Raw genomic sequence first — 12,975 nt, forward strand, 5'->3', positions numbered from 1 at the left:
CCGCACTGGGCACCAAGATCAGTCTGTGGCAGCTACAGACAGTCCTTGTCCTCATGCAAACAGCTGCATCCTGCTCAGAAGGCAGCAAAGATCTACCTCAGGGTTCTTGACAAGGCATTAACACATCAAGAGGCACACAGAGAGCATTAGTGGAGACCTACATTGAAATAAAGCTCAGTTGCTTTACATAGATCTAATTATTAAAACCACTGTAAAAATGACAGAATTCATTACTGTGCTAATGCAGCAAGTTTTCACGTTCTTCTTTGATACAAAATTTCACACAATTGTCAGTACATGAATAATTCTGTTTCTCCCTGGAGTGTTTCTGTGTAATTGAGAGCTTTGGCAGGCTGGGATCCAGATCATCCCATCAGAGAACTGGAAGCCTCTCGTGGTACAAAGAATTACTGTAGTATTTCAGATATGGTTCTTTCAGATAACTGCAATGCAAAATATTTTACCTTATTTCAATATATCCTCATCCAAACATTCAGCTCTGAGCTGAAGAATCAAGCCAGGGCTATATAGAGGGAAACAGTCCTTCCTCTTAGAGCACGAGGCAGGTCATGCATCTCTTCAGATGTGTTTTTAGAATTTCTTCACTTTTAAAGAACATGACATTCTAAAGGAAAATATGTTACTAGATGTACTGCCTTCAAGTAGGTCATGATTCAAACTCTCCACCCAGAAAAATGATTCATCATTTTTCAAGAAACAAAGGCCAAACTTTCCCTTCTTTCCTCCAGTGTCCAACCCAGATCTATTGGCCACCCTGATCCTGCAAAACTGCTCCTGAGACAGGAACTGAAGTGGCTTCTGCTTCTTTGAAGGAGCTTTGAAACAGCATCTGGAGCAGCCAAACTTCTCCAGTGCTCACAACAAGAGCAAAACTGGGGCTCAGAGCAGTGGCAGTGCAGGCACCCTCTGCTCTGGAAAGGGGCAGGGGGGAAGGAGCCATTTCCACCACTTTGTTACCTGCAGGTTTTGCTGCTCTAATATTAATTCTTTCTCTGTAATTAGAATACAAATGAAAGACTGCCTGTTGAACAGTACATTCTATACTAATATTAGAGAATAAAGAGCATTGAAAAATAGCTTAACAGAAAAATAATAAAGTTTCTCTGTCTCATCCTGGTTGAAATAGAAGTTTAAAGGGCTCTGAGATAATTTTTATGCACAAGCAGGATGTGTATTAGTATTTAATGTGGGTAACACAGGTGCATGGCTGTTTCAGGACAAGGAAATATTGAGCAAAAACATCCAATCCAGCCATTTTCTGGGGGCTTACTGCAGTAAGACAAATCTGTGAATATAGTGCAGGTCAAGCACCAGTTAAATCCAGCTCTTAAATCCTTCCTAGTACTTATTCAGCAGGTAGAGAATTGATTACTTCTCAAAGAGGCAATAATTTCACATTTCTGGATCTGAACAAAAAAACTCTTCCTAAGCATCTTTCCTGCAGTTTCTCAACAACCTGCAAGAAGTGAAAACATCAGTTGCTTGGACCAAATGAAAAAGTTGGCAGAATTATAGAATAAGGTTTTAAAGTTTCTGTGCCAACATTAAGCTCTGGAAAGTGTCTTTCTCCTCTCACTTAAACAGAGTGTGCCTAATTGTCACTGGCACCAATTTAGCTTTATACCCTCCTGCTTCTCTAATAGATCCAGGGAATCTCCCCTTGGAGAAGATGTCCATGGATCTCTGTGAAGCACCAGGCTGTACAAACTCAGCCCTGCTGCTGATCTCACATCCCTCTGAAACCTTACACATAACAAGGTTTTGAGAGCTGAGAGAAAGAAATGTGGCTGTTTCCAGCAGGTGAATGTCCTGTGCCAGAGAACAGGACAGGAATCTCCTGTGCTGAGGACACCTCAGTCACCCTCTGAGTCCCCTGTGGGAGCTCAGAACATCAGGACACTGCCCTGGAGTCAATGTTTGTCCTCTAACAACGAGCCTGGAAACCTGAGCACACAGCAGCAGCCAGCACTGATTTCTGACACAGTCCCACAGCAGCCAGCAAGGAAAACAAACACAGAAAACTTCCCCAGATGGCTCCAGCAGTTGGCAGAACCCACGAGAGATACTAAACTGAAAATGCTAAACACAAACAGAATGATTTATTTGAGCAAAAATATAAACACAGATGAATTAATCTTTCCTAAGCCAAGTTAAATCCTCAATGTAACTCAAATCCATGTTTATCTAAATGATATTTTCATTTACTCTGCAAAGAGCTAATTTTCCTCTTTTGTTTGTTTATTTGTTTCTTTAAGCAAGCATTTTCTAACTCCTGGCTCAGATCACAGTTAGAAGAAGCAGGACAGGCTCTCTTGATGATGTGTCTCCCTTTGGGAAGTCTCAATAAAATGCACAGCCTGATCTTTCAAGGAAAGGAAAGGTGGCTTATCAGCATTTGGAGGATGGGACTTTTTTAACACAAGAGCAATGAGCTTGTCTCACATAAGCAATGAGCTTCTCTTTTTATTTGAAGGAGAAAGGAATACATTTAGAGGACTGAGTCTATCCACAGACACTGAGAGATGAATAAATTGGCTTTCCAAGATTCCCAGCTCTCTGAGCTCATGATAGGCAGAGCCTCCATAGCTAAAATTAGGAGATATTAATGGCTCCCTCTCTACATCTTCAATTAGAGTTAAAATTACGAGCTTATGTAACACTGCTCTGGCTGAATGGAAAATACATGTGCAAAGTAGAAGAAAGGATTGCAAGAAAATGTCTTACTGTGTCCTACACCTACATACAGATTCCAAGCCATTAAATGGATTTGTAGAGCAATTCATTCTTGAGATAACCACAGGTGGAATTTTGTTTTCTCCGGGATTAGATGATTTCCTAGAAATAGCTAAATCAAATAAAATTCTTGCTGGATAAATTTAAATGACTTTATGTCTTTACTGCCTGTATGTTGTGTGCATAGAGCAGGGCACAGTCCCCAGCCCCAGCACACTCCCTGTGCCCCCAGAAGAGAGCCCTGTCCCAGCACAGCACCAGGGATGTTAACACAGACAGGATTTTTGGGAATGGTTATTAAATCTTGTTGGGAGTACCAGGCAAGCTCTGATTCCTGTGCTGGTACAGGCTCAGCTCATAAAGATGTTTCTGCTTGTGCTGTTCCCCCTCTTCTCTCATTAGAGAAGATTAGATTAGAAATAAATTATTTATTTTTAAAGTTCCACAAAATTATGTTTTAAATGAATGTCATTCTGGGCTCCTGAGTGCCCCAGGCACTCTTGAAAAAACATGTTGTCATTCTCAAAATTTTATACTGAAGCTTTAAAAAAAATATCCTTTCTACTACTAAATGTCAATTTGCAAATGAAAATTGCCCACTACTAAAACCTGGAGTTTATGTGTTTGTGCACCCAGTAACTATCCATTCTTATTACTTACTTGCTCCTTTAAATTAAGGTGGTAATCATTTTAAAACATAGAACTTAATGTGCCTTTCCTTTAAAATACTTATTTTAAAAATCTTACCAGAATGGCTAAACTTACAGAGAAAAGTTTTTTATCTTAATTACCTCATCCATAGCAAAGGAGAGGATAAACCCCATGATTCTTTATGAGGAAATGATCACAATTCCTAAAGCAGAACATTAGAGCCCAATGAGACTCAGCTGCTCAATTATGAAATAGTTTTTGCACCATCTGATAAAAACTCCCCCTTTTCCTTAAGCTGCAATAAACCCAATGTCCTTGTTCCTTGGCACTGTCAAAGACCACCTGAAACTTCTTTTTATGGCAGGAGAAGTGATTCAGTGGGCACTGGAGGGCCTGGCCTCTCTCTGCCAGGCTCCCAGGCTGCTGCTGCTGTTCATCAGGCAGATGAGTGATGGCTTTTCAGGATTCCTGGGCTGCACAGATCTCTGTGTCTCTCCCAGGAGATGAGGTATAAGCCATGAGCAGGAAAACACTTTTAAGAAGGCAAATATAGGACTATCAGGACACAGAGGGAACAGATGCACAGAAACAAAGTGGTTTTTAATCTTGGCCTTGAACCAAAAGCTTTGCACTGTGGAATACAGACCAAAATGGAAATTCCATCTGCTCGTTTGTTCCACACTTCATTGACACAGAAATGCCCCAAACGATTTAAAGTATTAAACATAGCTGGGTATATGAGATATTTATATTTACATGTGTCTAAAATGATGCCTTTTTGTTTGTCATTTTCCCTTACACAGATTGCTCTGAATTAATTATTTGTGTAACTGCAGAGCTGAATATGCAATTTATAATTTACTGTGGGAGGCAGTGTGCAAACACAGAACAAGGTGATTCCATGCCCAAAGAGCTCGAGGAGAATGGAGATGTCAGACAGGGATGGATATTCCACTGCCCAGGCAGACACAGCAAGCAGTGGCAGGAAATTTAGATTAGAATCCCCAGTGCCCTGCCCCACCATCCCCAGTTCTATTCCATCAATCAAAAATATTTCATTGTGGCGACTTAAAAATCCTTTTTCCTTTTCAAAATGACTGTCAAAAACACTCCAGGAATTTCAGTTCTGCACAGTGATTTTTTTTTCCTCACAATAAACATTTAAAAAGGTACAGTTTCCTGATAAATCTGATAACATATAATTAACTATTTGCTGCTACTCCTGTCAGATATTAAAACCTGGAAGTTTTGGCTTACCAATATCTATGTCACAAGGAGGGGGTATAAGGAAATATTTAGATTATAGAGGATCTCTAGAGGTCATTTAATTCTATCTCCTACTTAATGAAGGCCTGACTTCAATGTGAGTCTTGCTGCTCAGAACCTTTTCCAGTAAAATCCTGAAAAATCTGGATTAAGATCCTGAAATCTCCCTGGATCTCTTGCTATTCCATCTATTTCTTGCTGTCAATGCAACAAGTTTTGCCTAAGTCAAGCTAAGTCACTCTGGAGACCCTGCACTTGCTTTTTCTTTGGTTCTCAATATTTGAGATTTCACTTTGTGTAGTCAGGAAAGTTCACTTGCCAAACATGTACCAGAAATACTGAGTACATGACATTTAAATGCATTTTCACACAGAGCATTTGTAATTACCTTTTTGAATTCTCCTGTTCTCTGATATTCACACAGCATCATGTCAAAGAAGATTGGGATCGTGGCTTTTCGTAGCTCAACTTCTGGAATAAGAGTCATTTCCAAGATGGGCCCCACCATCCCCGGGATAAAGCAAATTTTATTCTGGCCTGAAACAAAACCAAAAAGTGAATATCTGAAGAGCAAACTGGATATTTTAGGAAGACATCTAGGAGCTGCAATCATTTAAAGCAGTGTTGAATCTATCTGTGTTGGTCAAGTCTTACAACTCAGTCACTTCATTTCTTCTCAAAAGCTTGGGGGCATGTGAATGGACATTGTCTCCTTCTAGGGTGCCAGAATGCAGTGCCAGGAATAAGCAGGAATGCCAGAGGAGTTGATATTTTCAGGGAAGAACTCAATTCTTTAAGTTTTTAACATATCCTTATAAATATTTAGACTAGAAAGTAATAGGTTACCCTAAAACCCTCCCAAATCTACCAGCAGGACATGGTAATGTCACATGGAGTAACCTTTCTGTAAAGGAGAAAACCATTACTGGCTTTTACAATAAAATTAGACATTTCAGCCATGAATCAAACCAACCAATGCACCAAAATCAGCAGCAGTAACAGGAACACCATCCACAGAACTCAGCTGCCAACCCCACACTGAATTATCTGGGTTAAATCAGCTGTAACAAACACCCAAATGTGCAGAGCTCAGCCAGGCCCCAGGCATGGCTCAAACTCTGCCCTGGTAAATGGAGCAGAGCAGCAAACCCAGGAGCTGTGAGAGTGTCAATGCTGCCTGAACCTTGTGAGGAGACAAAAACCTTCTCAAAAACACAGGTGAGACTTGTTCCACACTAAGGAGTGCCTGAGTCTGATATTCCTCCCCTGTGTGTGCCATGTGAATTTTCAGTGCAAATGCCACACCAAAATTTTGCCAGATAAAATGAATGTTCTACCTAAGTTCAGTGAATAAGAAATGATCCCAAAGGAGATAATGAGAAACTCTCAAAGGAGGAGCAGCAGAACCTGACTGGATGACCAATGTAAAAACTATTTTGGAATTTTAATCCGAGCAGATTCCACATCTGAGTCTCTTAATTTACAGAATCATAGGTACGGGCTGAGAAGGAACCCTCTCAGGGAAAATTCATCCCATTTCAATCCTGCAAAATAAGGTTCTGATGTCTGATTTTAGTCATGCTTGAAATCTGAGAGAAGCTTTTGAGTTCTCTTTTAAATACAAACCTGGCAGTGGTCCAACTGTATCTCATGTTGGCTCCAAGCTTAATCAGAGGAGTGAAAACATATTTTAAGTTCAAATAGCAGAAATATTTACAAAAGCACTTCATGTCAGATATTTTTCAATGGAAAAAACATCATGTGACAGATTCAGTTGCAGTGAAGCTCAGTTTGCTACTCACCAAGTTTGTACCACATGTCACGGATAGCAAAGCCAATTAAACGTCTCATATCTCCATATCTGGGAGAAAAGGAATATGAAAGGCATTTTTATCATTAACTTTTTTACCATTTTACCAGAAAATTAGAGATATAAGCTAAAGGATATATTTTACTTACTTGTTCTGGATTTTGTTGTATTTTGCATGGGAAAAGTTTTCTAGCTGTAGTGAATCTTGGGTAATAAAAGCCACAGCCAAATGAAAATAGTTGTTCCACAGCTGTAAATTGAATATAAGGAAATTATAATAATTTTGAGGAAAGCAGGAATAATATTAAATGATGCATAATGCAGAATAATTTATGAAACCGAACGATGCAAGCAATATGATATTTTTATATTATGCAGAGATGTACATCATTAGTACTATGCAATTAGCAGAAAAGCAAGAAAGATGAATTTTAATAACCACTACTACACATTTGCTCTTAATAACAGAGCAGCTGAATAAATATTGCTAAAAAAAAGATTCAAATGATATTCATTGGCCAACAACATTAAACCCTGAACCAAAGCAGGATTGGGGGAGCATGTTATGTGCTGGTGGAGCTTAGCAAACTGGAGCTAAGGCACCTATGTGGTTACACTGCATTTGAGCACCACTTCAAAAGGCATCTCCTGCCTCCTTTTCAGATCTAATTCAACTAGCATTTCTATGAAATTCCAGTGTAATTTGTGAAGAGCTCTCCACATGAAAGAAGGACAAAATACATCCCTAAATAACAGCTGATAGTACTGAGTCTGCACTTGAAGTAGACAAAAAGTCTCTGTGCTTACAGTGCACAACCCTTCATTCCTGAAAGCAAACTATTTGTTCTACAGACAATTAAAAACAAGCACTTCTCACACTAGAAAGGGAAAATAGAAACTTCCCTAGGAAACCCAAATTTAAGGAAGGAAATACAATTTTCAGAAGCTTTTAGGCAGTCAGCAGCAGCTTTAAACACTTAAAAATGCAGCTGTAGCTAAAAGCAGCAGTAGGGCTCAGTGAGAGAGCAAAAGGCAATGGGGAATGCATTCAGTGGTGGTTCAAAGGATGGAACAAAACACGGGACAGAGATCTTCATTTTGTGTGGTGCAATACAAGCCTGGGTTGGGAACCCACACAAACAGCCTGAAAACAAAATATTCCATCAAAAACTTTAGTGGCCTCTACCCTTTGTAGCCTGGAAAACTCCAGTGTGCAAATAACCAGGAAAACCAGATTCCACACCCAGAACCACAGACATTTCCCATAATAAATAAAATTCTCAGATGTCCTCTGTAATTTGAGGATGATTCTGCTGTGGATTTCTCCCTCCCTTGGAGGCTGTGCCCAGCAGAGCTGCTGCCCTGCACACACCAGCCCAGCCCTGCAGCCAATGCACAGCCTGGCTCAGCAGCACAAATGTTGTTTATGCCCTGTTTTACTCTCTCACCAAATATTTTAAGAGGTTATTTTGGCCAGTGTGGAGTTCTCAGCCCCTTGAGAAGTTGTGTTTATTGATGTGCAGGGAGCCCAGTCTGTATGTGTCAATTATAGCAGTGAAATGGAAAATTCCTCAAATTGTTCTAGATTGTGGGGCAGAAAATGAAGGCTTATTCCCAAATGGCCTCTTATTTCATTTAATAGCTCCAAATCAGTGCCACCTTTGTCAGAGGCACACCCCACAGACTCAATCTCCTTATTTATATAAAACTTTTCCTTCCATCCCCAGAGTACCCCAAAATGGCTGAAAAATGGATTCCTTTTCCTTTCAATTGCATATTCAAATTACGAGCTCACAGGATTTAAGCACCAAAACTAACTTTAAAACTCTATGAGATAAAGTAGTCTCTCTCTGAAGTAAAACAATATGGAAACAGATTTCTAAAATGCCAAAATTATTCTTATGAGACACGTTTTGTTTTCTCTTAGCCCCATAATAACATTCCAAGGTGTTTTGGACATCTGTCAAATTGGAAAAGGTGGAATTAATTTAGCAGGAAATTTCCAGCCATCTCACGAAGAAGAGATTTGTTAGTTATCCTAAAAAATCATCCAGGAGTAAAGGCTGCAGCCTCCTCCTTCACACACCTCTGAAAACTGATATTTGCTGGAGGAAGGATCAAATATGAACTTCAAACTCTGTAATTTGATAATTTGCAAATGCAGAGTATGATATATAACATATAAAAATACAACACTTTCATATTTTCAGTATAGTTAATTCTAGCTAAATTTCCCAATGGTTTCTTTCCCTATTAACCTCTGCACTGTTTCTGCAATGTCTGTCACTGTCATACTTAGATTTTTGCAGTGTGCATTTTTCTCCTGTGTATTTGTAATGCTCTGAGGGTTTTGATCTTGGGGTTTCTAAAAGATTTTAACATAAAAAATAAGCTGCACAATTCTGTTTGTGAGTTGTGTTTGTTGAAATACATTTCATTACTGCTGAGTTATTAATGGAGCATAGCTCATGCAAGAAGGGTAGGAAAACACAAAAATAAGCATTTTCTTTCAAATCAGACTGACGTTAGATTTTGGATTATGCCTTTTATAATAGAATTCTGTAGCATAGGTGATTAATATATGAATTACAATCACTCTACCAGCACGGATATAGAATTACAATCCTTTCTAATGCCCTGTGAATGTAGTGCTAATGGAGGGAGGGAGGGAGGGAGGAGCAGGAATCAATAACTGCATTTCCAGAGCAGAGGCTCTACAGCAGATGTGCGAGCACAACAAAATGGGTTGGGTTTGGTCACCCTGCTCTGCCCCAGGGTGTCAGACCCTGCCATCTCCAAGCAGGAACATTCCCAAGGGAATGGCTCAAAAGCCACCCAGGAATCCAGTGGCACCAAGGGTGGGATGGTCACAGGGCAGGTGTGTTCCCTCCTGTATGGAAACCCCTCCTGGGCAGGGCAAGACTCCAAACCAAAGGTTGTGATGGTGTTTGAGAGTCCCCAGGATGAGGGAAGAGATGAGAATCTTGACTCCAAGTTCTCACAAGGCTAATTTATTATATTATGATATTATATTATATTAAAAGAAAATGATATACTAAAACTATACTAAAGAAAGAGAAAAGAGACATTAGAAGGCTAGCAAAGAACAAATAATAAAATCTTGTAACTGACCAGAGAGTCTGACACATCTGGACCATGATTGGTCATCAAGTAAAAACAATCCACATGGAACCAATCAAAGATGCACCTGTTGTTAAAGCAACCTCCAAACCACATTCCAAGCAATCAGATAATCATTGCTTACATTTTGTTTCTGAGGCCTCTCAGCTCCTCAGGAGAAAAATCCTGGCAAAGGGATTTTTCAGAAAATATGTCAGTGACAAAAGGTGATGGAGCCAGGAGGTGACAGGGACAGCAGAGTGAAAATGCTCTGTCCTGGCCAGGGTAACACCTTGCAATGACATCAGCTGCCAGCAGAAACAAAAATGTCCTGGAATTGTCCTGTTTACCACAGATGGCATCCTCTCAGGCAGCTGTTGAGGACACCATGAATGTGTTGCATAAGTTCAGAAAATCACACAGTTTTTGTTACAATTAAAACAAAGACACCAGGGTGACCTTCAGAGAACACTTTTTCAAAAAATATATTCCACAATTTTTAAGATTTTTGTTTCTTTGTTAAGCCTTTTCTGAAGGGCCCATCTCAACTCCTGCACCCCAAATCCAGAATTTACACCTTTTGATGGTGTAGCTGTTCTGCTGCCCTGCAAAAGCCCAGCTGCAAAGCAGTGGTCTGGACATGGTGTCCAATCTTCACATTTGAAACTGGCAAATCCCTGAAGAGCTGTTACTTGATACAAACCAGCAGAAATCCCAACATTCCAGCATCTTTTAAGACTGGATGTTATGCCAATGGCTGAATTTCCTTTGTCTTTCCCAGGAGAAGCCAATAATGAGCCCTACACCACCAGCACTCCCCATCTCCAGAGGAAAGGAAACATCAAAGGCAGCCCACAACAAATCCTTATAAAACTGCATAATGTGGTTCTGGCTGGGGGCACCAGTGTGCAGGCACTGCCTGAGACAGCTCTGCAATCAACTAAGAGAATCCTGGGGAATATTATAATAATATTGGGAGCAAACAAACAAAAAGATGGAAAAGAGAAAAATAAGCAATTTGCAATCACACTGATCAGACTTTTTGTAGACATGAAATGCAACAAAGAAGTCAAATGAGCAATAAGACATTGAGTGTCATGGTCTTCAGGGGAAAGTCTAACCTCAGAACTGCTTGCCTTTTTTTCCTGTATGCAATCAATATATCTCCTTCTATTCTCTCCATAGGGTCATCCTGAATTGTCTTAGGTTGGAAATGGGGGTGTGGATTCTATTCCTATCTGTTAGGGGAGGGGCAGTTACCTTGTCCATGGGCAGTTTTTTCTTTATCTCTCCCCCAGCCAATCCTCCCTGCAGGAGATCTCTGCTGTCCATGGCCACTGAGTGTCCCTGCAGGGCTGATCCAATTCCAGCATCCCATGGGGAGATGCTGCATTGCCCAGGGGAGGAGCCAAGCATTCCTACCTGGATCCAATGTGAGCCTGGCACAGCCCAGCAGCCTTTGCCCAGTGCATTGCCAGAGGAGCAGCTTCTGCTGCCCTGCATGGCCAGAGGGAGCCCAGGCCCATCTGCAGCAGCCCTGGAGCTGCAGAGGAAAACTCCCCCCTTGTGCAGGATCCCTGCTCCAGCAGAGCCACAGCTGGCACTGCAGGAGGGCTGAGCCCCCATGGGATGAGGCTGTGCCACCCCCTGACACACAGGGGACAGGGCATCTTCTGACTTTGGTAGTTTGTATTACTGCATTGTTTATTTTATTTTTTATTTTCTTCCCTAATAAAGAACTGTTATTCCTGATCCTATATCTTTGCCTGAGAGCCCCTTAATTTCAAAATTACAGCAATTGTGAAGGAGGGGGGTTACATTTTCCATTTCAAGGGAGGCTCCTGCCCTCCTTAACAGACACCAGTCTTTTCAAACCAAGACATGAATACAGGGTCTTAAGCTAGAATACTTTCCACAGTTGCAAGCCTTCAGACTTGTCCTTACAAGCTCTTACAAGCTCTTCTGAACCTGGAGGGACACCTGCCAGTTCAGCTGCTCCAGCTGTGAAGGCAGGAGCTGCTAAAATCCTTCAGACAGGTCATCAGCTGAATTAATTCCTCAGAATCCTGGAGTGAGAAAATATTCCCTGCCTTTCTAGATAACCTGTTTCAATATTTAACATAACCTCTTCATAGCTAACATAAATACAAGAAAATAACTTGTTTCAAATCCAGGGACATGAATAGAATAGAAACTGCTAAATATTGAGGGCTTTTACCTACTCCAATAATTCCTGCTGAAATTCCAGATTTCTGTCCATTAAATCCTCATGTTCCAGTTTATGCTCAGTACTGAAGAATGCAGAGTCATGCATTATGCAAGACTCTGTCCCTGTTTGTACTGTAGGCACCATGAATATTGGGAGCTATCCTTCACTCCTACTTCATGGTTTATTTTTGGTCAATCACTTAATGAAATTTCACTCTATTCTCTCCTGTAAAATGATTTCCTCTAGAGCTAACAGCTTTGTTTTATCAGCACAAGAGTAAATATTCCATAACAGAGGCCCTCCAGGCAGACCTGGTTTTGTTGTGTTAGGTTTTGCTGCATGCTGACACTGGAGAATCTCTGTAGGACACGACCTCTGAGTGCCACTGATGTAATGAATCCACTCCTTGTGCACTCTGTGTGCAAACCCAGAAAAAAACCCAAACCAAGGAGAATCCCCCCCACCCAGCAGGCACAAAACCCTCAGATATCAGCTGATTTTTTTACCTCCAAACCCAAAGATCCCCAAGCCAAAGGCCCATTGTGGCCCTTGCTGCCTGCCCGGTGCAATGACAACCTCAGTGTCAGAGCTCTGGGGCTGGGGAAGGGCTCCCTGCCAAAATGGGAGGGTGGATCTGAGGGATAACTGTGCTGAGGCAGGAAATTTAACAGCCCTTCACTCTGTGCTAGGCAGGGGTTTGGGGTTGTTCTCTCTATCCAACACTGAACCTCTGGCTTTAAGGCAATGCTGAGCTCTAAACTGAAGGACTGGACCCACTTTGATCAGGCAGAGCACATCCTTTCCCAGTCCCTAAATGGTAACATCTTTTTCCCTCCTATCTGAATCACATAATAAATGAAAAAAACAATTTACTTTGCAAACAAGAAAGAGGCCAGGAACCTTTTTTTTTCCCTCCATTTAACAAGCTCACCTAGAGTAGCAAAAATTTTCTTCTTTGCATCTCTCTGGATTTAAATCACACTTTCTTAGATGCTCAACTGCTTCACAGCTGACTTGCTTTGTTTGCTTTGGTTGTCTACTATTTATTGCCATGCAACCACCCAGCCAAGTGAAAGTCCTCACATCTGTTTCCCTGTGCTTTAAACAGCTTTTCAAATTTTCCTTTTAATTAAGACTTTGCTCCAACTCTTAATAATCTGATCTG

The 12,975-nt window shown here is 40.9% G+C and overlaps 1 protein-coding gene across 1 annotated transcript in view; it reads right to left on the minus strand.

Annotated features, from left to right (window-relative positions):
* DOCK2 (dedicator of cytokinesis 2) overlaps nt 1-12,975 on the minus strand; it is a 162,915-nt gene that overhangs the window by 31,630 nt on the left and 118,310 nt on the right. The window contains exons 31-33 of the mRNA XM_071443091.1: nt 6,631-6,731; nt 6,474-6,532; nt 5,060-5,208 (exon numbers count right to left, since the gene is read on the minus strand). Coding sequence (XP_071299192.1) covers nt 5,060-5,208; nt 6,474-6,532; nt 6,631-6,731 — 309 coding nt within the window. The remainder of the gene's footprint in view (nt 1-5,059; nt 5,209-6,473; nt 6,533-6,630; nt 6,732-12,975) is intronic.

This window comes from Agelaius tricolor, unplaced genomic scaffold (assembly GCF_023055355.1).
Source record: "Agelaius tricolor isolate 1412-34295 unplaced genomic scaffold, bAgeTri1.0.p SCAF_18, whole genome shotgun sequence".
NCBI classification, from domain to species: Eukaryota; Metazoa; Chordata; class Aves; order Passeriformes; family Icteridae; genus Agelaius; species Agelaius tricolor.